This window comes from Rana temporaria, chromosome 5 (genome assembly GCF_905171775.1).
Source record: "Rana temporaria chromosome 5, aRanTem1.1, whole genome shotgun sequence".
Taxonomy (NCBI): Eukaryota; Metazoa; Chordata; class Amphibia; order Anura; family Ranidae; genus Rana; species Rana temporaria.
Genome location: NC_053493.1, coordinates 283,648,921 through 283,671,645, shown reverse-complemented (window position 1 = coordinate 283,671,645; position 22,725 = coordinate 283,648,921). Strand labels below are relative to the sequence as shown.

Here is a 22,725-nt window from a genome sequence, read left to right as displayed (position 1 = left end):
ATTGGGCACTTAGCCAACGAGATGACTTACCACATAATCAAAAAGTTTTTATTGGTAATGCTCTAGATTTCTGTCTCTCACATAACTTTTTTTGGTACAATAGCCGGTTTTATTCGCAAAAAAGAGGAGTTGCTATGGGCGCTAAATTTGCACCTAGCATTGCGAACCTTTTCATGGCTGAGTGGGAGGACAAGGTGATTTTTAAAGACAGACGGAGTGAATTATTGTTTTATAAACGATATATAGACGACTTGTTTTTTATTTGGGAAGGTAATACTCACTCACTTATAAACTTTTTAAAGGTTTTAAATAATAACAGCAACAATATTAAGCTTACCTCTGAATCTAACAATACTGAAATTAATTTTTTGGATGTAACCATATACCGACAAGGAACTAAGTTGGCCACCAAAGTATTTTTCAAGCCAACTGATAGAAACAGTTATCTCCCGAGGGATGACGTGGTGCACGTGAAGCACGCACGTCGGAGGGAGGAGCTGCCTGCGCGACGGATCCGACCTGGCGATGGCTGCGGGAGACGGAGGGATCTAGACCCGGCGGAGCTTCAGTGACGGCGGAAGCGATGGGGAGAGGAAGTCCGCCGAGTGGTTAGTCCGTTCACCCCGCAGCCTACATCCGCCCCCCCCGGCTCTCTGTGAGTTCCTCGTTCTCCGGCCCCCCCCCCCGGGCCCCCCCGGCGGCAGGTGATCAAAAGTGCGGAGGAATAGCAGGGAGGCTTCCATCCGTGACGTGCCTGCTGGCCGCCCGCCCACCCCCCCACCTTGCTGGTACTGACCCCAGGACATCTCGGCACCAGGCTGAAAGAAAAAGAAAGGTCCAATAAGAAAACTCGGCAAAGAGGTAATATTAACCCGTTTTCTCTCTGTTACAAGACGGCATTGTAGCAATGTGTGGACCTGGGACCTGGCTCTAACAGTGAAGACAGGGTAAGGAAGCGGAGCATTACCTCTTTACATGTAAGACTCTATGTGTTATAAAGTGGACATGTAAAAGTTTTATTTCTCTCTATTCCTTACATTGACCTAACTTGGATAAGTATTTATGGTCTACATGATTTCGCACTTGTATGAGGTGGATACTTACACCTATACCGTCTGTTGGGGATTGGTGGAAAAGCATTTGATACCCCCGTGCCACCGTACTTACCTTTGCTAATTATAGAGAAATCATTGAGGGGGTCTTTGCTCTGGAGTATAGGTGGCAAACATTAGACGCCTACTTACAATACGCCTAACCTACCCAGACCGGCTATGGGTTAAAAATAAATAAAAATCAAATAAAAAGGGGGAAAAGTGTAACTGTGTTATACTAGGAGCTTAAGCTTACATGGAACATAACTTTTTGGACCATACACGCTGCTGAAAAAACCCCAGTGGCACAGGGGGGAAAAGAACCAGCCATATAAGAGATATTATATCTACCTCCGCAGGTCTTTGCTAAATTTCTGGGGGACTGGACGGGAGTATTAGTGGCAATACCAGAGATGTCGCCACCTCACCAGGCCTAACCTAGATTTTCCTAGATTTTTTATGGGTGACCAGAGGACAATGTAGGGCATAGCGTGTAGCAGCCCCATTCTATCTAAAGGTTTTGCGTACCCCAAGGGGAAAGGACGGGGGAAAAAAAAAAAAAAAAAAAAATATATATATATATATGTGTATGTGTGTATATGTATATGTGTATATATTAAGAGGACGCGGATATACAGCCCCCCCCGGTTTTCCGCCCCCTAAGGACTCCTAGGTTCTGTACAGGGGAAAAATTCCAAAGACGGCCCGAGTGTTTTTGGATGTGGACCCCCCTCTAAATTAGAGGGTACGAAATCCTCCTTCTACGCATACACCTTAACGTACGGGGCAGTTCACCGAAACCTTGAAAGATCTCTGGAAATACCGGGGGTAAGACATCTTTGTGGTTCTCGGAAGGAATCAACACCCCCCCTGGTACTCTCAACTAGCCCCCCAGTGAGTTTAAAAAAAAAACACTATTAAAAAAAAGGGGGGGGGGAGGTGGAGACCTGCCCATTTCTGCTCAAACTGGGGAAACGAATTAGAACGACAAAGAAATATAATATGAATAGGTCAACAAGGGGGGCTGCCCCGAAAATACCCAAAGAGACCTCTTCCACGAGTACGATCAGACACTATATGACCCCGGATGGGAGTTCTAAGAGCCCAGGGCTGATAAAGAAAGTGGAAAAAACTGGGACAAATAAGAAGAGTGTGGGGGGGATGGCAACCCTTATTGCTGATATTTCAACAGAACCTGAGCATGTATCTAACCAAATGGATGACTCTAGCCTGGACTCTCATATCCCCACCACGGGGGAAATGGACGCAATGTTAAAGAGGGTGGAGAATGTAATAAGGGAGGAAATCAGCACATTAAGAACGGACCTATTTCACATGTTAGAACGAGTAGAGGAAGCAGAGAAAAAAATAGAAAAGCAGGACCTCGACCTTATTGAATTAAAAAATCAACATTTGACTATGAAACAAAATCAGAGGCGGTTGCAATACCGATTAGAAGATCAAGAGAACCGCAATAGAAGGCAAAATTTAAGAATACGATCTGTTAAGGAGGAGAAGGGAGAAGACTTGAGAAAAATTCTTAATGATTTGTTCCTGCCCCTTCTCGACAATGGCGCGGAAGGTCCCCTCAAATTGGAAAGAGTCCACCGTGTGGGGAAGATCAGGGAGGGAGGAAGCTATGGGCACAGGGACATTATTGCTAGGTTCAGACATTTCGAACATAAAGAGGAGATCTGGCTAAAATTGAGAAGAAAGCCTCCCTTATCCTATGCCGGGATGGAGATCCAGATCTTCATGGACCTGGCATGGGAAACCCTGGCCAGAAGAAGACTCCAAAAACCCTTACTGGAACAGATGCGATTACATAATATAAATTATAAGTGGGGGTTCCCGGCCTGTCTGATAGGCCACAAAGAAGGGGTGTCAGCAAAATTAATATTTCCTGAAGACCTGGCAGGGTTTTGCCGCAGATTGGATATGCCAGTTGTGGACTTACCCGGATGGGTTGAATAGCGCGCGGAAGATTGCCGGGCCCTCGGGGTGGTCCGGAGTAATGCAATTGGGTGTTGTGGGGGGATGAGGGGGGGAGGGGGAGGGGAGGACTAGGGAGGGGAATGGGGAGGTTGGATCCGTTATCCCACCCATATAAGATCTAGTCCCCGATAATTTCCTGGGGAAAAGGGGTGGGAGGGGCGCAGTGGTGCTTCACCTCATCCATAAGAACCGACGGGTAGGGGGTTCCAAGGATCCCTACGGTTCAGAGGCGATGCATAGGCCTGGGCAAGGGGGTGGGAGGGGGGAGGGGGAGGCGAGGTGGAGGGGGGGTGGGTTTGGAAGGGGAGAGGGAATCTCCTCCTTCAAAATAGGGAGGGAAAAGGGATTATGGCTCCCAAGGAATCTCATGGAAATCTCAATAGGAAATGACCTAGCCACGGAAAATGACAGAAGTAAAATTTGTATCTTATAATGTAAAGGGATTAAATTCTGCCGTTAAAAGACTCAAGGTTCTCGCAGAGAATGAACAACTTAGAGCGGATGTTGTATACATCCAGGAATCCCACTTAACCTTAGACGCAAATATCAAGCTTTACTCCCCTGCATACCCCACTTGGTTCTATGGGGATTCCATCTCAAAACGCGCTAGGGGTGTGGCAATTGGGTTCACAAGGGGGTTTGGGTTTACCCTCGAGGCAAGGATGACAGACCCAGAAGGGAGATTTATATTTCTTAGGGTAAGGATTGATAATATCGTCTATACCTTGGCAAATATCTATGCCCCAAATGTACACCAAACCCAATATTTAGGTAAAATCCTGGGAAAACTGAACAATTTTGCGGAGGGATATATAATCCTGATGGGTGATTTAAACTTTGTCTTAGATCCGAAAGAAGATAGTACGTTCCGTGGGAAGGAGACCAAAAATGCGCACTTACAGAGAATTAAACAAAAGATTCATGACCACCAACTAGTGGATGTTTGGCGGATTTTTCACCCAAATGAACACGACTACACGTTTTTTTCTCCTCCCCACGGAACGTATTCTAGAATTGACTACATCCTGGCGGATCATAGGTTGCTGGACTCTATAACGGAGACGGTTATAGGAACCATGACTGTGTCAGATCATGCTCCAATCTCTATGAAAATCAAATTATTCACACAAAAGAGACAGCGGCCGTTGTGGCGCCTAGATGATGGCCTGATTCGTGACGAAGGAGGGGCAAATAGGGTGGAGGCGGAATTAAAACAATTTTTTCTGATCAACGATACAGAAGGGATTACCAGCGCTACCCTTTGGGAGACGCACAAAGCTTATATTAGAGGAATCTTAATCGCAGAGGGAGTTAAAAAAATAAAAGAGAGGAAAAATAAAGCAAACACCCTGATTAAGGAGATAGAGTCCCTAGAACGCCAACATAAAGCGCAGAGATTAAAAGAGACTCACCACAAGTTAATTATAAAAAGAGATGCGCTCAAGGAGATTATGGAACAGGAAGCGAGATACAAACTAAACTGTATTTCCAAAGAGAGATATCTATGGGGTAACAAACCAAGCAAGCTCCTAGCTAAGATGGCCCAAAAAAAGAAAGCTAGGAACTATATTGATAAAATTAAAAGGAAAGATGGGAACATGGTTTACGCAACCAGGGAAATTGCGGATACATTTAAAAAATATTACGAGGAATTATACACATTAAAACACCCAGGGGGGCAGGTAGGGGAAAGGGAGGGAAAGATCCGAGATTTCCTTGACAGGGCAGGACTCCCTAGATTAGAAGAGATAGAAAGTCTGAATATGGACCGCCCTATAACTGAGGAAGAAATAAAAACAGCCCTAAACAACACCCCGGGCGGAAAGAGCCCGGGGCCGGACGGGTTCTCCAACCTGTACTACAAGAGATATAGCAACATTTTGATACCGAGGCTGTGCAAATACTTTAATGGGCTGGGGTCTGAATTTGAAACTAGCAGGGAAGCTATAGCGGCGGTGGTTACAATAATCTTGAAAGAAGGCAAAGATAGCTCCCTATGTTCGGGATACAGACCTATCTCTCTGCTAAATACAGACATTAAGCTTTTTGCGAAAATTCTTGCGGGGCGCCTAAAAGGGGTCATGCACTCCTTGGTACACCCCGATCAGGTAGGTTTTGTGCCCAACAGAGAGGGCAAAGATAATAGTCTTAGGGCAATCCTTTTGCTACAGACCGTAAGGCAGAATGAACCCCCAGGACTATTCCTGTCAGTTGATGCTGAAAAAGCTTTTGACAGGGTAGACTGGGGGCTCATGATGGAGACGCTTAATGCCATGGGATTGGGAAACAGGATGACCCGGTGGATTAAAACACTTTACTATCATCCCACTGCAAAAATTAAAATTAATGCTACGCTATCTGAGCCCTTCGAGATGAAAAATGGGACAAGACAAGGGTGCCCCCTGTCTCCCCTCCTCTTCATTTTGTCTTTAGAGCCTCTATTGGCCACTATTCGTAACGACCCCGACATAAATGGAGTGAGAGTGGAAGGGGAGGAACATAAATTATCGGCTTTTGCCGACGATATTTTGTTCTATTTAACCAACCCGGTCAAGTCGATACCCAAGCTCACTAGAGTTTTGCAACAATATGGCGCCATTTCAAACTTTAAAATCAACGTAACCAAAACAGAAATTTTGAATATTAATTTAAATAAAAAGGAGGTATGCCGTGTTAAGGAAATCTGCGCGTTCCCATGGACCAAAGAACTAAAGTACCTAGGTATCAAATTGGCTAACACAGAGCAGAAGATGTATAAAATAAACTATGTCCCCCTATTAAATGAGATCAAGAGCGAATTAAAAAGAACGGTTAATAAACCTATATCATGGATCGGACGCATCAATATGCTGAAGATGGTGATAGTCCCAAAAATTCTTTATAAATTTTCATTAGTTCCTATAGCCCTCCCCCACCAATTTTTGAGAATCCTTAATGCCTTGTTATTAAACTATGTCTGGAAAAATAAGAAGCATAGAATATCTCTTTCCACCCTAAAGCAGGGTAAGTCATTTGGCGGCCTGGCAGTTCCGGATATCAAAAGCTATTATAAGGCGGCGGTACTATCGCGGGCAGTGGAATGGGCACGGGACAGGACTGATAAAAGGTGGGTGCAAATTGAGAAAGCACTAACAAGTAAACATTTGAAAAATATTATTTGGATTCCCGCACAACATAGAGCACTAGATCACAAAATACACGATTTAACACGGGACACTTTAAAAATGTGGGATAGGACCCAGACACAATTAGAAGGGAAATTTAACTCCCCACTAATGAATTTAAAAGAAAATCCTTATTTTGCACCAGGGGAAAATAAAATTGGAGGGAATTGGATTAAGGATGACACGGTTCACTTAGGAGATATCATTAAAGATGGAGAGATAAGGACCTATGAAGATCTGAGATCCAAAACGGATTATTGGAATCTGGATAGGTGGCATTATTCCCAGCTGCACCACTTTGTTCGGCACCTCCCCCGCCCATTACGGACGGAGGCGGAGCTAACCCCACTTGAAAAGATTTGCAAAACACAGAACTCAAAGGGCACTATCACTAAATTATACGGGATATTGGTAAAGATAGGCTCCCGGAGCGAAGCACCCTTTATAGAGAAATGGGAAAGAGAGTTAGGAATCACAAGAGGGACAAATACTTATAAAAGGATCATGCACCTAACACATTCATCTGCAATCGACACACGAACTGCCGAAACAAATTATAAGTGTATCTCGGGGTGGTACATCACCCCGGACAAAGCTAATAAATTTAAAGCAGACCAGACCGCAGAGTGTTGGCGGGGCTGCTTAGAAAGAGGCACAATGGCCCATCTTTGGTGGTTATGCCCAAAAATTCAAACCTATTGGGACATAATTCTGAGTCAAATTAAAGTTATTACGGGGGAAGAGTTAAAGAAGGACCCCTGGGTCGTGCTTTTTCATTGCAGCCAAGAGGGGGTAAAAAAATATAAGCAGTCTCTTCTCCCACATCTTCTAAATGCAGCTAAGAGACTCATACCCAAAAAGTGGCAGGAGACGGAAAGCCCACACGTCTGGAATTGGATAGATGAAGTGGAGGAAACGTATAGGCTTGAAGAGTTAAAGGATGGTCATCTAGAGACAACAGGCGATTATAAGGAAAAATGGGAAAAATGGAAGGAATACAAAAAAACATGGAGTTATGCTGAGAGAGTCAGGATGAACGTTTGAGTTTTTCCCTCAATTTGGGGAAAAGTTAGGAGATTCCTGGGAGCCATGGGGGGGAGGGGGGGTGTTATTTATTTAAAAAAGGGGGGGGGAAGGGAAGGGAAAAAAAAAAAAAAAAATCGAAAACTGGCCATATGGCAATCGGCTCGACCACTCAAGCTGGGAGGAGGGGGGACGGAAGGGGGGTCATGACCTCACTGTCCCAGTGGGTGGCCGTTATAGAAATGGTCATGTTTAGGAACAATTTAAAGAGTACAAAACAAAAAAAATGAAAAAAAAAAAAAAAAAAAAAAGGGGAGCACAGAAATTATACCACACATGATGCAAACCACAAACCGAGACGTAATGAAGCATCAAATCATGAGCTGGTCTCTAGAACTTGGTAAAAGCTGAGGTGGTCAAAAAAAAAAAAAAAAAAAAAAAAGAAAAAAAAAAAAAAAAAAAAAAAAAAAAAGAAACAGTTATCTCCCTACCAACAGCGGCCACCATCCTTTATGGATCAAAAATATACCTAAAGGACAAATTATGAGGGTAAAAAGGAACTGTACGGAAGAAGAAAACTTCATTACACAGTCCAGAATCTTAACTGAAAGGTTTGAAGCCAGAGGTTATCACCCAGATACCATGCACAAATTGGTAGAAGAAATACGCACTATCCCAAGAGAAACATGTCTACTAACCAAACAGCTTGGCAATGTACCAATTACTAACACAAAGGAGTGGGGTTTTTTGTCTCAATTCCACTCACAATATAAAGAAGTTGAAGAAATCTTTAATCAACATTGGCATATATTATTATTAGACAAGAAATTAGGACCTCTTCTACCTCCCAAACCTCAGTTTATTTATAAAAAAGCCCCCAATCACGGTGACCGAGTGGTTAAAAAGGTACTGGATCCACCCATCAAACCAGAAACTTTTTGGAATCAAAATGGATTCTTTGCATGTAGAAAATGCAAACCATGCAGAGAAGTAACACAAACCATGAGAGGTCTGGAAAAATTCAGTTGTCCAACCAACAACACTGAATTTGATATAGAACAGTTTATGACATGTAACACTGACCATGTAGTATACGCACTCAAATGCCCGTGCGGCCTACTCTATATAGGGAGGACCAAGAGAAAAATGAGAATACGGGTGATGGAGCACATTAACAACATAAAGATAGGATATAAAGACCATAATGTGTCCCTGCATTTTAAACTGAAGCATAATCAAGATCCATCCGGACTACAATTCTGGGGAGTCCAACATGTAATGCAGAATTGGAGAGGAAGCCATAGAGTTCGCGAACTATCAAAATGCGAAACGAAATGGATCTACTTGACTGAATCTCTTGCACCTAAAGGCATGAATATTGAACTAGATATCAACTGCTTCATAAGCGATACTTAAAGTTGAGATTTAAATATAAAATATAATCTGGTCTCCTACATCACATTTTTTGATACTGAGCACATTGGCTCATTGAATAGTCACTCATGCCTCTTTTGGGTTAAACATAACATACACATACTTCTATGAGATTACTCATCTCTCAGACTAAAGATCCTCTAGTCTCAGTGGTGTTATGTATTATTACGATTTTTTCATTATTATTGCTATTGGTTCTTATATTTGAAGAATGCCCTCCCCCTTTTTAGATATGCTTTCTAATTTCTAATAAATAATGTAACATATATTCTATATCTATACGGCTCTTATAGATATTTTTAATATATTTTTAAATTTCTTTTTAGGAATATATATTTTTTTAATATATATATTTTTTATATATTTTGCCTAATTTTATGCGGGCAGTATATAATTTTATCTTTTTATGTTTGAGTATGATGTGTTTTATTACTGATGCCCCCGTTGTTTATATATGTATTTCATCAGGTTTTATATATATATATTTATTGGTGATTTTTTATTAATTTAACTAATCATCTGTTTGGTGATGGCATAGTAATAGGACTTACACATTTATGTATGAATCTCCCGCTATGGCGAATACATAAGTGTTATTGATGTATGATTTTATATTGAGACTTGCTGACACCACAAACGTAGTGGCTGATAGGTTTTGGATGAGCGTGCCTGCAGTTCTCAACATTGAGATGCGCGCGCATCCTTTCTGTCTCAACATTGAATTGCTAAGTCCGGACCCATTATGGGCAGTGGCTTCAATTTTCAATGTGCGTCTGCGCGGGATAATTAGCTTTTTAGCTGACTTCCGCCCTGCTATTGGCACTGGCCTCGCTGACGTTCATACGTTCAGGTGGGGCCAGCGTCATTTAGCCGCATCAGACGTATCCTGTCCGCATTGGACAGGACACCAAAGTACACGCCCTACTCCCGCCCATCGTATGACGCTGACCTCGTGTTGCCTAACACGCATGCGCAGGACGGACGTGATCGCGGCGAAAGATGGGCGGTACCCAAATGATCGCTCCACTATTTAACAGGTCGCTGAATGCTGCAGCCACACCCTCAGACGAAGTCAGCCAATGACGAAACGCGTCAGGGTGTGGCCAGCAGCAGACGACCGATAGACTGTCAACCTGGTGGATCAGGAACAGATGAACGCGCTGGAGCGCCAGAAACTGTTTACAAACAGGCACAGTACATTTATGCTTATGTTTGATTGCACTATGGTACGCATATATTATAAGGGGACTTGTGGGTTTGCTCAATAAACTTTTAAACGATAATACACTATCAGAAGTTTATTCCTTTGTATGTATACAAGCAAGACTCACTTAAGCAAGAGTTGTGGAGAGTGCAAAGCTGGTGGCAGAGGCTGATGTATCCAATGCTGATTTTTACTTGCGGTCTGGTGAGTGCATCCCCATAAGGGGCTAATACCCCCCCACGCGGTGAAACACTAACATTCCTGGTGATAAGAAGCACATTGGGATAAAGACACTGTTATTTATCGCTGTCCACCTGCACCATTATTTGGGATATCTATGTCACCATAGAACTTGTTTCAGAGTACACACTCTGTTTGTAGCGCTGCTACAGTAACACACTGAACTGTTTGACCATTGTCATCCATACTTTCCTTCTGTTTACTGTCATTTGCAAAAGTACACCTGTTTGGTTTGGTGAATATACTTTTGTGATCTTATTGTGAACATGTCTGCCCGGCGTTCTGGGAACAGGAAAAAAAACTTCTCCCCAGAGGAGAAGGGCATTATTCTTGCTGCCATGGAGAGGTACTACGATCGCCTCCATGGGGCACGTATCAAGGACACCAGTAAGGGCAGAAGGGACGAGATCCTTCTCAGGATCACCAACCAAGTTAATGCCGTGGGTAATGAGGTCAGGAGGACCCAGGACATCTCAAAGAAGATGAATGATCTTCGCAGGAGGGTGAAGGAGAAGATGGCCATCATGGCGAGGCATGCCAGGGGCACTGGTGGTGGACCACCCTCTAGGGTCCGTCTGACTCCTGAGGAGCAGGTTGTTGCCCGCTGCCTTACTAGTTTTTACAAGTGGAGGGAGTGCAGGGCTACGACTCAGTTGAGCCGCCCTTGAGGACAGGTAAGTGTGTTTTTCTACTATCTGGTGTGTAGCCGTGAGGGGGGGGGGGAGGGAATATGTGACAAGTGTGTGGGTCCACCAACATGTGAATGTTTTGTGTCATCCACAGATGTCCAGGAGGGAGCTGGGCCATCTGGTGCCCCTGCCCGTCCCACACCATCATCCCCTGATGATTCTTCCCCTGACCCCCTGGGAAGCCAAGGGGTATTGGTGGAGGGGAGTGCCCAGACCTCCAGTGATGAGGTCATTCAGGATGTTGCTGAACATTTGGGTGAGGTGTCCCTCTATCTCGAGGAGTCGTTCATCTCGGCTGCTCCATCCCGGACGTCAAGCCTCCGATCCTCTAGTCCCTCTGGATCCATCCCCAACCCACCCACTCCCTCAAGTCCCTCCCCCTATGCCAGGCCTGAAGCCTCTCCTGGCCCCAGGAAGGCAACCAGGAAGACCAGGGGGGTTCCGGACTACCTGCCAGTGAACCTGACCACTGCCAAGGATTTGCAGACCCGCCATATGGGTGAGATACCCCAGGACATGAGGAGAGTGGCCGACAGCCTGGACTCCAGGGAACATATCAATGATGGTCTGCATGATGTGGCTGGGAATACAGCAGCTGTCATCACCTGCTTGGGGGAGCTGCAGGCCACCACGGTTACCCTCGTGGCAGAGGTGCGGACCCTGTCGGAGGCCGTCCAGGGCCACACAGCTGCCATTGAGTCTGAGGGGATACAATCACGGCAGATGCAGGCAGAGACCAACATCATTCTGACCCGCATTGCCGTGGCATTAGAGGGCAGGCCTCCAGCCATGGTGGATGCTCCTCCACCTGTTTTTCCCCCCCACCATCAACCAGGCAGTTGCGGAGCCATGGCCATGGGCGTGGCAGCAGCCAGGGCAACTCATTTTGTTTATTTTTAATTATTTTGCTCTGGTTAAGAGTTTATTTTTTATTTTTTTGCTCTGGTTAAGAGTTTATTTTTTTATTTTATTGCTCTGTTTAAGAGTTTATTTTTTATTTTATTGCTCTGGTTAAGAGTTTAATTATTTTTTTATTGCTCTGGTTAAGAGTTTATTTATTTTTTTGTAATAATGCACACGGTGAGGCATGCAGATTAGTGTGACTGATATGTAAATGTGGGGGGGGGGGTGACACTCCTGCCGGCAAAGGGGTGTCACCCTCGGCCGTGTGAATGTGGTATGAATGGTCAGAAACATAATTGGAGCCTTGCCGTGGCGTTGCTGCTCCCAAGTCCTGCTTGGTGGACTTGGGCTAATCCAATGTGATGAGGGTGTGGGGTGTGTGTGCTAGGGACCACAGTGGTGTGCATGCATGCATTCTCCTTGTGCCATGATGAATGTGTGTGTTTAACGTGCAAAGATACATTTCACGAGGCAACTCCTGACTGCTGTTCCCTCAGCAGATGGGGTATCCTCGGGCAGGGGGGGATGTCTGATTGGGGGGACAGGTCATCACGTATATGTCAATCTCCAGGCCCTTTCTCTCGGCAAAGTTGTGCAGAATGCAACATGCACCGATGATCTGGCACACAAAGTTTGGGGAATACAACAGGGTCCCCCCTGACTTATCCAGGCATCGGAAACGGGACTTCAGGATGCAAAATGTGCGTTCCACCACTCCACAGGTACGTATGTGTGCAGCATTGTAGTTTTGCTCTCCTGTGGTTTGGGAATCCCAGAATGGAGTCATGAGATGGGGTCCAAGTGCATATGCAAAGTCACCTGGAAGGGAAAAGACAGGAGGATGTTAGTCGTTCATGTGCCCCTCGTGATGTCTGCATCATGGGGTCGGACAGTCAAGCCTGACACCCATGTCACTCACCAACCAGCCAGCTGTTCCCGTACACGTTTTGTTCAAATTCTGTTGGGATGGTGCTTTGACGGTATATGTAGCTGTCGTGGCTGGACCCGGGGTGTTTGGCATGGACGTGCCATATGAGGCCTTGGGCATCGACTATGACCTGTACGTTGATGGAATGCCAATGCTTACGATTGCGGTATATGTGCTCTGTGTCATGGGGGGGCTGTAGTGCCACATGTGTGCAATCAATGGCCCCCACGGTGCGTGGGAATCCTGCAATTCTGACAAAATCCGCCATTGCCTTATTCCGCAGGTGCTCCTGGGTGGGTCTGATGATGTGGTGGGACATGCGTCTGAGGATTGCGGGGACAACCTGGTGCACACATCTGCTCATGCTGGTTTGTGACATCCCAGCCACAACTCCACTTGTACACTGAAATGATCCACTGGCGAGGAAATGCATTGTTGCCTGTACCTTGACCAGTGGCTGCACTGCATGTGAGCGGTGTGTCTGGCTGGTGATGTCATCATGCAGGGTTGTGGCTATTTCCTGGATGGCATCAGTGTTAAATCTGAAGATGCGATACACCTCCGAATCTCCCATGCCAAAGATGTTTATGCGCGTTCGGTATATCCTCTCCCGTGCCCTCCTCCTCCTACGTGCCTGGGCGCACACTAGTAGTGCTATGACCATGGATGCCCCTGGCATGTTGGCATACAGATGTCTTGTCCTGCAAGTGTGGTTGCTCAGCTTGTCCGTAACGGTGCTGCTGAAGCTGCTCTCCAGCTGACCTACACACGTCTGGTGCAAAGTTGCCCCTGCTTTATGAGGGGCAAGTTTAGGCCGGACGTACAGCTTACGCGCACCGCGCGTAGCCTGCGTCGGGCAGATGTATGTTCGGGAATCGGCGCATCTCCCTCATTTGCATATTTGAATAGGAAATCAATGGGAGCGCAAGATGCTCCCAGCGTAAATATGCGCCTACGCTACGCCAATGTAGAAAAGTTACGCCGGTCGGAAGAAGCCTATTGTCAGGCGTATCTGGTTCTGTGGGTACGGCGAATAGATACGACGGCGCATATTTACACTTACGCCGCGCTTCTCGAGATACGCCGGCATAACTTCTTTGAGAATCTGGGCCAAAGTCTGCAAATCGGCGGACTGCAGAGCTACAGAGCGTAGATTTGAAACAGAGAAAACTTCTCTGGCAGCTTTCTCTGGATCTTTCTATTTCCAGATGGGACTCTGTAGTTTTAAGATCCCTCAGAGTCTTGGGTGGGACGGGATCTCCAACCCTGTGTCCGGGTGTTGTGGACAGCCAGCAGGGTGCATAGGATGTATAGAGATGACAGACCTATTCTTGAAATGCTGGAGTTGGTAAAAATGCATTCGCTGTACACATGGGTGTCTGCACCGCAGTCGGACCAGGTGGTACTGCATAGTACCAATGGGTGGAGCCAGGTGATACAGGCCATGCTGGGTAACCTTGACCAAGAGGGGAATTGGTGGGGCCGATGTTTTTTAACCATTTGGCACAGGATCTCAAGATTGCCTGTGAGAGTACTTCCGGGTATTGATTGGTATGGAAGGTGCTCAGGAGGACTGTTTGAGATATTAGAGGTCTCTCAGCCTGATGCAGTGACAGCAATTCTGCTGGTGCAATCCGAGGTGCAGCTGAGCAGTGGTCAGTAGAGAGTGCTGACACTGTCTCACCTGCTAGACCTTATGAAAAGGAAGGGCCCGGAATAGATGCAGCAGTATCAGAGATGTTTTCTATCACTGGCAAAGAGGTACAAGTTAAGGTACCCAGAGACTCAGTGGGAAGAAGCGCTAATATTGATTGCTGTAGCAATCTAATGTGTACACCAATTGGCATTATCGCAGTAAGAAATGATTTGTGCTTGTGCCAGTGTAATCTGTTAGGACAGCCGCCCATGGAGCATTGGAAAACAGGTGAGGTGGAGCTTGACAATTGTTCCGTGGAGCCTAGTCACTCGCCTGTGTGTGGTCCCTCCTCAAGACTGGTCCTAACAAACTCTAAAAAACGCCCTGATGTTATCGAAAGTTGGAATCTTAAAATTGGTGATCTGCTAATGATTTGTGCTGTTAAAAGTTGCAGTTAATAACCAGAGAAAGGTATTTGAACCCAAAGGACCTATAGTGAAGTGTAAAGCTAAGTTCAAAGGAAGGATCAGGGAAAGCAGCGGTTCCCCAAGAAAAGAAAACAAGCCCAGGTGCCCCAAGAGAAGAGGCATAAGGCTGGGTATAAGGACCCTAGTGAGAATCAGGGTAAGACTTACCTTGAAGTGCATCCATTAAAATGCATGTGCCTCCACTGTGGGGACGCTCATTGTTTAGTGTTAGGACCACAGATATTGCAGGGTGCCTTGGCGCGGCTCTGTGGCTCACGCATGCGTTTGCAAATGTGTGCGGACCAAACCCCTGTTTTTAACACATACTGTAGACAGGTTAATTGGTTTTCTGCAAGCTGGTCGGTAAGTAGGCTTGGTTTTTCCCTGGGCATTCCCCAGGTTTTTGTTGTTACCTTGAAGTGCACCTGGAAAAAGGGTTGGGCCTATGTGGCTTACAGCCAGCACAGAGGTGTCCCAACCATGATGAAGGGTGCTAGTGTTCCTCCCTCCAGATTGAAACAAAGAGGGGTATTTAATAGTGAGAGTCTCTGTCCCTATGGAAATGGAGCAAAAATGGTCATAGAGTCTGCCTATCGGCGGACTGCAGAGCTACAGGGCATAGATTTGAAACAGAGAAAACTGCTCTGGCAGCTTTCTTCGGATCTTGCTTTTTCCAGATGGGGCTCTGTATTTTAAAGATCCATCAGAGTCTTTTTTGGGACAGGATCTCCAACCCTGTGTCCAGGTGTTGTGGACAGCCAGCAGGTTTTGTACCCAGGTATATATAATGAGGGGTTAGTGAGAGTAGTAGGTGAAGGTAGAGTGTAAGCAGTTTGCTATTGCTGCTGCTGTGTGAAGACAGACCTGTGTCTGGAAAGCGGTCTTCCCTGTGGGAGACTGCAGCCTGCATTAGAGGGAAGACTATAGAAGCCAGTGAGTCCAGGGGGCTGGAAAGAATCAAGTCTGTTAAAAGCAAGCAGAGGAACTGCTGACAAGAGAGCCAGGTGGCTCAGTATATTTGTGTTATTCATGAGTGCTAAATGAAGCTTGAACCCCTGCGTGGGAATCCTGAATGGACTTTAGCTTTTGTGTTTCCATTTAATAAATGTGGGCTATCAGGCCCTTAACTATAAACACCTGTCTGGACTCACCACACGAAAAGAGCATCTATCACTTGAGCTAAACACCCCCAATATATATATATATATATATATATTTATATATATATATATATATATATATATATATATATATATATATATATATATATATATATATATATATATATATATATATATATATATATTGTAAGGGGTTAGCTCAATAGTGGGGTGTGTGACCCCTTAGATGGGTTCACCACACACTGAATTTATACAGACAGGCAGTCGAAGACGGTTGAAAACAAAGATTTGGGTTTATTCTTCCATCTTGCTGGAAACAAGTGCAAGCATCCAAACAGCATAAACAAAATCAAACACAAAATAAACCCTGGCCACTTGGGGCGTCTATCTTCACCACACAGGAACCTATATAGGAAGTCTGGCACAGCCTAGTGCTGGGCAGACATTGCTGGTCATACAGCAGAAAAACAATGGTCTTTTGATTTTTATCACAAATAAAAATCAATCCTCTCCTCACCTCCTCAGAAGGCACTGCTCTCCTTACTCACAAAGACTCAGGATGAGTCTCAGCAAATCAGTGGTAATCCTCTGGACTACTTATAGAGGCCTTAATTGCCTCATTCTGAACAGCTGAAGTCTTCCAACGGCCTTTAGCCTTTTCTGGCTACATTTGCAGCCGACGCCTAGTAACAATTGGTGTATTGTCTAAACAAGGCAGAAATGTATGTCCCGTCTGTGACAACACCCACATATACCGGTATATACAAATAATCACACATTTTGTGAGCGTATCCCCATATGTGTTGCTGTTGTCCTTCTTTCACAATAACCACATAAATATACTGTAGTTTGTGTAACCATATATGGCCACTATATTCTTTTATGTTTATTTATGTATTTATTACCCACTATTTTAAAATGTTTACTTACAAAAATCCACGGAACACATTTTAAAGTAAGTTCACATTAAGTAATACAAATAATGTGAACCTCATATATTATACATTAGCATATATTACATTTGAAGAATTGCATTAACACAGCTTTGACCAATATTTGTTTCTATGGATATTTCTCAAAACATATATTCTCTGAAGACATAAGACTCTATAGGGATGTGTAATTAGTAATCTTGGATGAGTCTGTAACATATGTTCGTTTTTTGCAATCATTCTCTGTCACATATGCTAAATGTGCTTACAGCACACACAAGGTACAATGGAGACTGAACACATGGGAAACATGTGGAATGAACCATGAAGAATTTGCAGCCACAGTACATGAACATCTGCTCAGTAGTAATGAAAATATAGATGCTGAAACGTACCCCTGTCTGTGTCTTACAGAATGATAGACACATTCTCTTATCAAGAGCATTAGACGATAGCTGAAGCCATACAAGAGCAGTGTTTTCAGTAACTGAATTAAAGGTACACCTCAGTCAAAATGAAAAATAACCTGAAATGCATTCAGGAGACACTTCTTAGCTACTAATGGAAATTACTGAAAGTGAGCACTGTAATTTCTTTACAATTACAAGGTAAATTGAGAGATTTTTGCAATTTTAGGCAAGAAAAATTGGGCACATGGGGAAGAAAGTAACAGACAGCAAAAAAAGTAATACAGCACAAGTAACAATAAAAAAAACAAAATTCAAAAATAGCAAAATGATTAAAATCAAAACACAAAATTAAATAAAATGTACTTTGTAAATACAGATGTTTCTGTAATTGCGGCCAAAATTGGCAGTGAAATTATGCGAGTTCAGCTGAACTCGCACAGCTTCATTCCCACAGCCCAGTGTGAACCTGGGCTCATGGAAAGGAAAAACTTTTTTTTTATGATTATACAAAGTCACTTATTCACAATTTTGCTTTCCTTCAATCTTACATATTCACAAAAAGGCACTTTTTTTTAAGTTTACAAATATTTTTTGTTTATTAACATTATTACAGTTTATAGTTAGTAAGAATTTTGAAAGTTATATAATGTATTGTACGCAATAATAATGAGCTTAGTGTTTATTCTTTTATTGAAAATATAGTTTTGATTAGCATTTGTTTTTAACTATCATAAAGCATAACAATTCACCAGGCTAGCATGAAACATAACAATTCACCAGCACCATATTTTACTCACTTTTAAAAGTTGTAAGTGAAAAATTGTAACAGTATTCTATTAAAACACTTCTTCTCAGCTTCTGTGGTTGCTTAGGCTGTTTATACATTACAGGCAGCTATATATACAGGATGTACTTTCATACATTTTAGCTTTTTATTCAGGTGGCAAGCTAATGAATATGTCATCATACATACTGTACGTGATAACACAATCTTGGTTTAGGCTTCAAAAGGCTTAATTTTCTATAGAAGAAAGCAGAAAAAAATCTGTGTCACATTTCTTTTGTTAACCAAAAAAAAAAAAAACACTTTGATGTCCTTGTTGTTCCAAGTGATTTATCCTTTTTGTCTCTTTATTTGTTATTTTCTATGAGTTTTTTTTATATATCTGAAAGTGGAAAAAAACCTGAAAGGCATAAAATTACATATTTTTTTTGGGGTGACAAAACAATTCTTCTTATTATTACTGTTATTAATAATAGTAATAATAATAATAATCACTTAGAGCCAGTTCACACAGGGGCGACCTGGGATCCGATTTGAAGTTGCCCCAAGTCGTCCCAAGCCAAGTCGTGTGGTTGAGAAAATCAATGGAAGTGAATGGAGCTGTCTTAATACATACTACTGAAGTCGCTCCGACTTCAGAAAAGGTTCCTGTACTACTTCAATCCGACTTCTAGGCAACTTGTAGGCAACTTGTACCCATTGATTTCAATGGAAGTTGCCTCATAAGTCTGATCACTGTCTTAACCACTTAACCCCCGGACCATATTGCTGCCCAAAGACCAGAGCACTTTTTGCGATTCGGCACTGCGCCGTTTTAACTGACAATTGCGCGGTCGTGCGACGTGGCTCCCAAACAAAATTGGCGTCCTTTTTTTCCCACAAATAGATCTTTCTTTTGGTGGTATTTGATCACCTCTGTGGTTTTTATTTTTTGCGCTATAAACAAAAATAGAGCGACAATTTTGAAAAAAATGAATATTTTTTACTTTTTGCTGTAACAAATATCCCCCAAAAATATATAAAAAAACATTTTTTTTCCTCAGTTTAGGCCGATACGTATTCTTCTACATATTTTTCGTAAAAAAAATCGCAATAAGCGTTTATTGATTGGTTTGCGCAAAAGTTATAGCATTTACAAAATAGGGGGTATTTTTATGGCATTTTTATTAATATATTTTTTTTACTAGTAATGGCGGCGATCAGCGATTTTTTTTCGGTACTGCGACATTATGGCGGACACTTCGGACACTTTTGACACATTTTTGGGACCATTGGCATTTTTATAGCGATCAGTGCTATAAAAATGCATTGGATTACTATAAAAATGCCACTGGCAGTGAAGGGGTTAACACTAGGGGGCGGGGAAGGGGTTAAGTATGTCCCTGTGTGTTATCTTACTGTGGGGGGGGGTGGACTCACTAGGGGAAACACTGATCCTCTGTTCATACATTGTATGAACAGAAGATCAGCATTTCCCCCGCTGACAGGACCGAGAGCTGTGTGTTTACACACACAGCTACCGGTCCCCGCTCTGTAACGAGCAATCGTGGGTGCCCGGCGGCGATCGAGCCCGCCGGGCACACGCACAGGAGTCGGGGGTGAGCGGGGGCGCGCACACGCCCCTAGTGGCCACTCGAAAAGTGGACGTATAGCTACGGGCTCTCGCCCAGGAGAGCCGACCTGCCGCCGTATAATGACGGTGGCTGGTCGGCTAGTAGTTAACTGAAGAAACAATACCGGAAGATAACATACATTTCTCAGGCAAACCCCTCCCCCTCCCTCCCACAGAGGTGATTGTTGTTTGATTGGCCACTGAAAAGCCTCCTGTCCTGGAGGCGACTTGAAGTTGCCTTGTACTGTCCTGGAGGCAACTTGAAGATGCCTTGTAAGTTGCCTGATGATTCATACTCAAGTCGTGTCCAAGTTGCCTCCCAAAGTCGTACTGGAAGTTGTGTTGCCCCTGTGTGAATCGGCTCTTAAGGATTATTGACTATTACTTATTGATAGTGTTTAGTACAATTGTTGATGAAGTTCATTGCTTTAGGAGAAAGCCTCTTTGCTGCTCTTGCTTGTAGCAGAACCCTTTTCAATTAATTTCCCCCCTTCATGATGAAGGGTAAAACAAATCTGAACTCCTGAACACAGCTTCGCAACTTTGACATGTACATATCATTGCAACTACTTGGTGTTTCCCGATGAATTATACTTTTTTCACATTCATACTCTGATCTAGCTATTTCGTACTTTTTTTGTGTACGCTCAATGGGAAGAGGTCAACATCATAAGCAGGGCTGCTGTTAGAAAGTATGGGACCCCGTACAGCCTACCTGGCCGATGCCCCCTACCCAAATATATCAAAACAATATTTTCACAAAAAATACACTAAAAGTATTATTAGCTAATACAAACCTAACAAAGAACCTGTGTGAATTAGCCTTTTTAAATGTTTTTTTTTTTTTTTTTTTAAATGATAATTTTTTTAACAATATTTATTACACTTATTTTATTTTTTACAGGACAGGGAAGTCAGCAGTTCCACAGGAGGAGGCTTGGCACTGTGACAGGGGGGCACAAAGGGGGATCAGAAGTGGGCAGATTAGGGAGAGGAATCGGTGCAGGGGAAGTAATTAAAGGAACGATGCCCTGTTGTGCCGACGGGTGGAAGAGAAACCGACTTTCAGCTGCTGCAGAGAGCAGCACAGGGGATCTTTCTTTAATTGTCCCTCTGCCCGACCACAGTGATTCCTCCTGCTGTTTGGGCCCCTCTGTGTGCCTGGGCCCCCTACAGGAGGGTTGGTGCCCCCCCCTATCAGAGGCCCTGACCATAAGGCCCAAGAACCCCATTGCTTTACATGCAAAGAAAGAGCTTTCAGCATCAAATCTGCTATTTTTACACTTTTCTATTACAGCAGAGTTTTTCTTTGCAGGGAACTGGCTGCAGCATAATAAAGGGAAAATTTACATTAAATTAGGCAAGACTAAGATGAACTAAGGTGATTTTGAGATCCCAGAGTTTGTCCAAATTTCATAAACCCACCCCTAAAGCTCCTGAACTATAAACATTGGAGAAGGAATACGTTATTGTCCATAATTATCCCTGTTTTCATTTTCTCACTACTCACTGTTGGCACTCGTATCACTTTGATTTTCTTTTTCCTTTTCTTCAGTTTTAATAAATAGACCTCAAAAGCTTCTTCTGATGTGTATTTCAAAAAGACATACAGTAAGCTGATTCACTGAAAGAACAGGCTATTTATAAAGCAACATGAAAGGTCACTTTACAGAGGGAATGTTTACTGAACTCAGTAAATAAGTTAAAACTGCACATGGCAGTTCACAGAACAATACAGTTCACAAAATGCCGAAGAAAAATCACAAATGCCGTTTATCAATACCTCATCTCCCCTTGTCCATTCACATAATGACTTGCATTATTTGCAGATAAGGGTTGGTGCCTATGGACGGATAGATAGATGACCCCAGCCTAAGCTATATTCCTAAGTAATGCTGTTGAAAAGGGTGACTTGGGTAGCATTGTTTATTTTGAGCTTTCTCCTCTTGACATCTATACTTATTGTACAAAGAAATGATATACATTATAAGGGCTCACTGGTAATGTAGAAATGACAGCACCAGCATGTCCTGCCATAGAGTTTATAACAACTGTTATTTAATAATACGATAAATAATTCATATGAAGGGCAGTAAATAAGTTAACCACTTGACAACTGGGCACTTAAACACCCTTAATAACCAGACCAATTTTCAGCTTTCGGTGCTCTCACATTTTGAATGACAATAACTCAGTCATACAACACTGTAACCAAATGAAATTTTTGTCCTTTTTTTCCCACAAATAGAGCTTTCTTTTGGTGGTATTTGATCACCTCTGCGGTTTTTATTTTTTTCGCTATAAATGAAAAAAGAACGAAAATTTTGTAAAAAAATGAATTTTTCTTCATTTCTATTATAAGATTTTGCAAAAAATGAATTTTTCTTCATAAATTTGGCCTAAAATGTATACTGCTACATATCTTTGGTAAAAAAAAAAAAAAAAATTTGGATATTATTTAGTCTGGGTGAAAGTTATAGGGTCTACAAGCTATGGTACCAATTACTGAAAATTGATCAATTTGATCACATCTGAAGTACTGACGGCCTCTCTCATTTCTTGAGACCCTAACATGCCAGAAAAGTACAAATACCCCCTAAATGACCCCTTTTTGGAAAGAAGACATTCCAAGGTATTTAGAAAGAGGCATGGTGAGTTTTTTGAAGTTGTCATTTTTTCCCACAATTCTTTGCAAAATCAAGGTTTTTTTTTTTTTTGTTTTTTTTCCACAAAAGTTTCATATTAGCAGGTTATTTCTCACACACAGCATATGCATACCACAAATTACACCCCAAAACACATTCTGCTATTCCTCCCGAGTATGGCGATACCACATGTGTGAGACTTTTACACAGCGTGGCCACATACAGAGGCCCGACATGCAGGGAGCACCATCAGGCGTTCTGGAACACCCAGACCAATTCTGACATTCCTCTCCTACATGTAAAAATCATCATTTATTTGCTAGAAAATTACATAGAACCCCAAAACATTATATATGCTTTTTTAGCAAAGACCCTAGAGAATACAATGGCGGTCGTTGCAACTTTTTATCGCGCATGGTATTTGCACAGCAATTTTTCGAACGCATT

The 22,725-nt window shown here is 43.2% G+C and overlaps 1 protein-coding gene across 1 annotated transcript; it reads left to right on the top strand.

Annotated features, from left to right (window-relative positions):
- The first annotated feature begins 298 nt into the window (after positions 1-298).
- LOC120940835 lies at positions 299-9,012 on the top strand. Its single transcript, XM_040353909.1, has 2 exons — positions 299-442; positions 7,753-9,012. The coding sequence occupies exon 2, from the start codon at positions 7,817-7,819 to the stop codon at positions 8,687-8,689; it is 873 nt and encodes a 290-aa protein (XP_040209843.1). The 5' UTR covers positions 299-442; positions 7,753-7,816; the 3' UTR covers positions 8,690-9,012.
- Positions 9,013-22,725: the final 13,713 nt, after the last annotated feature.

Excerpts from the sequence above, each read along its gene's own strand:
- LOC120940835 (XM_040353909.1), top strand. The coding sequence starts at position 7,817 with ATGAGGGTAAAAAGGAACTGTACGGAAGAAGAAAACTTCATTACACAG.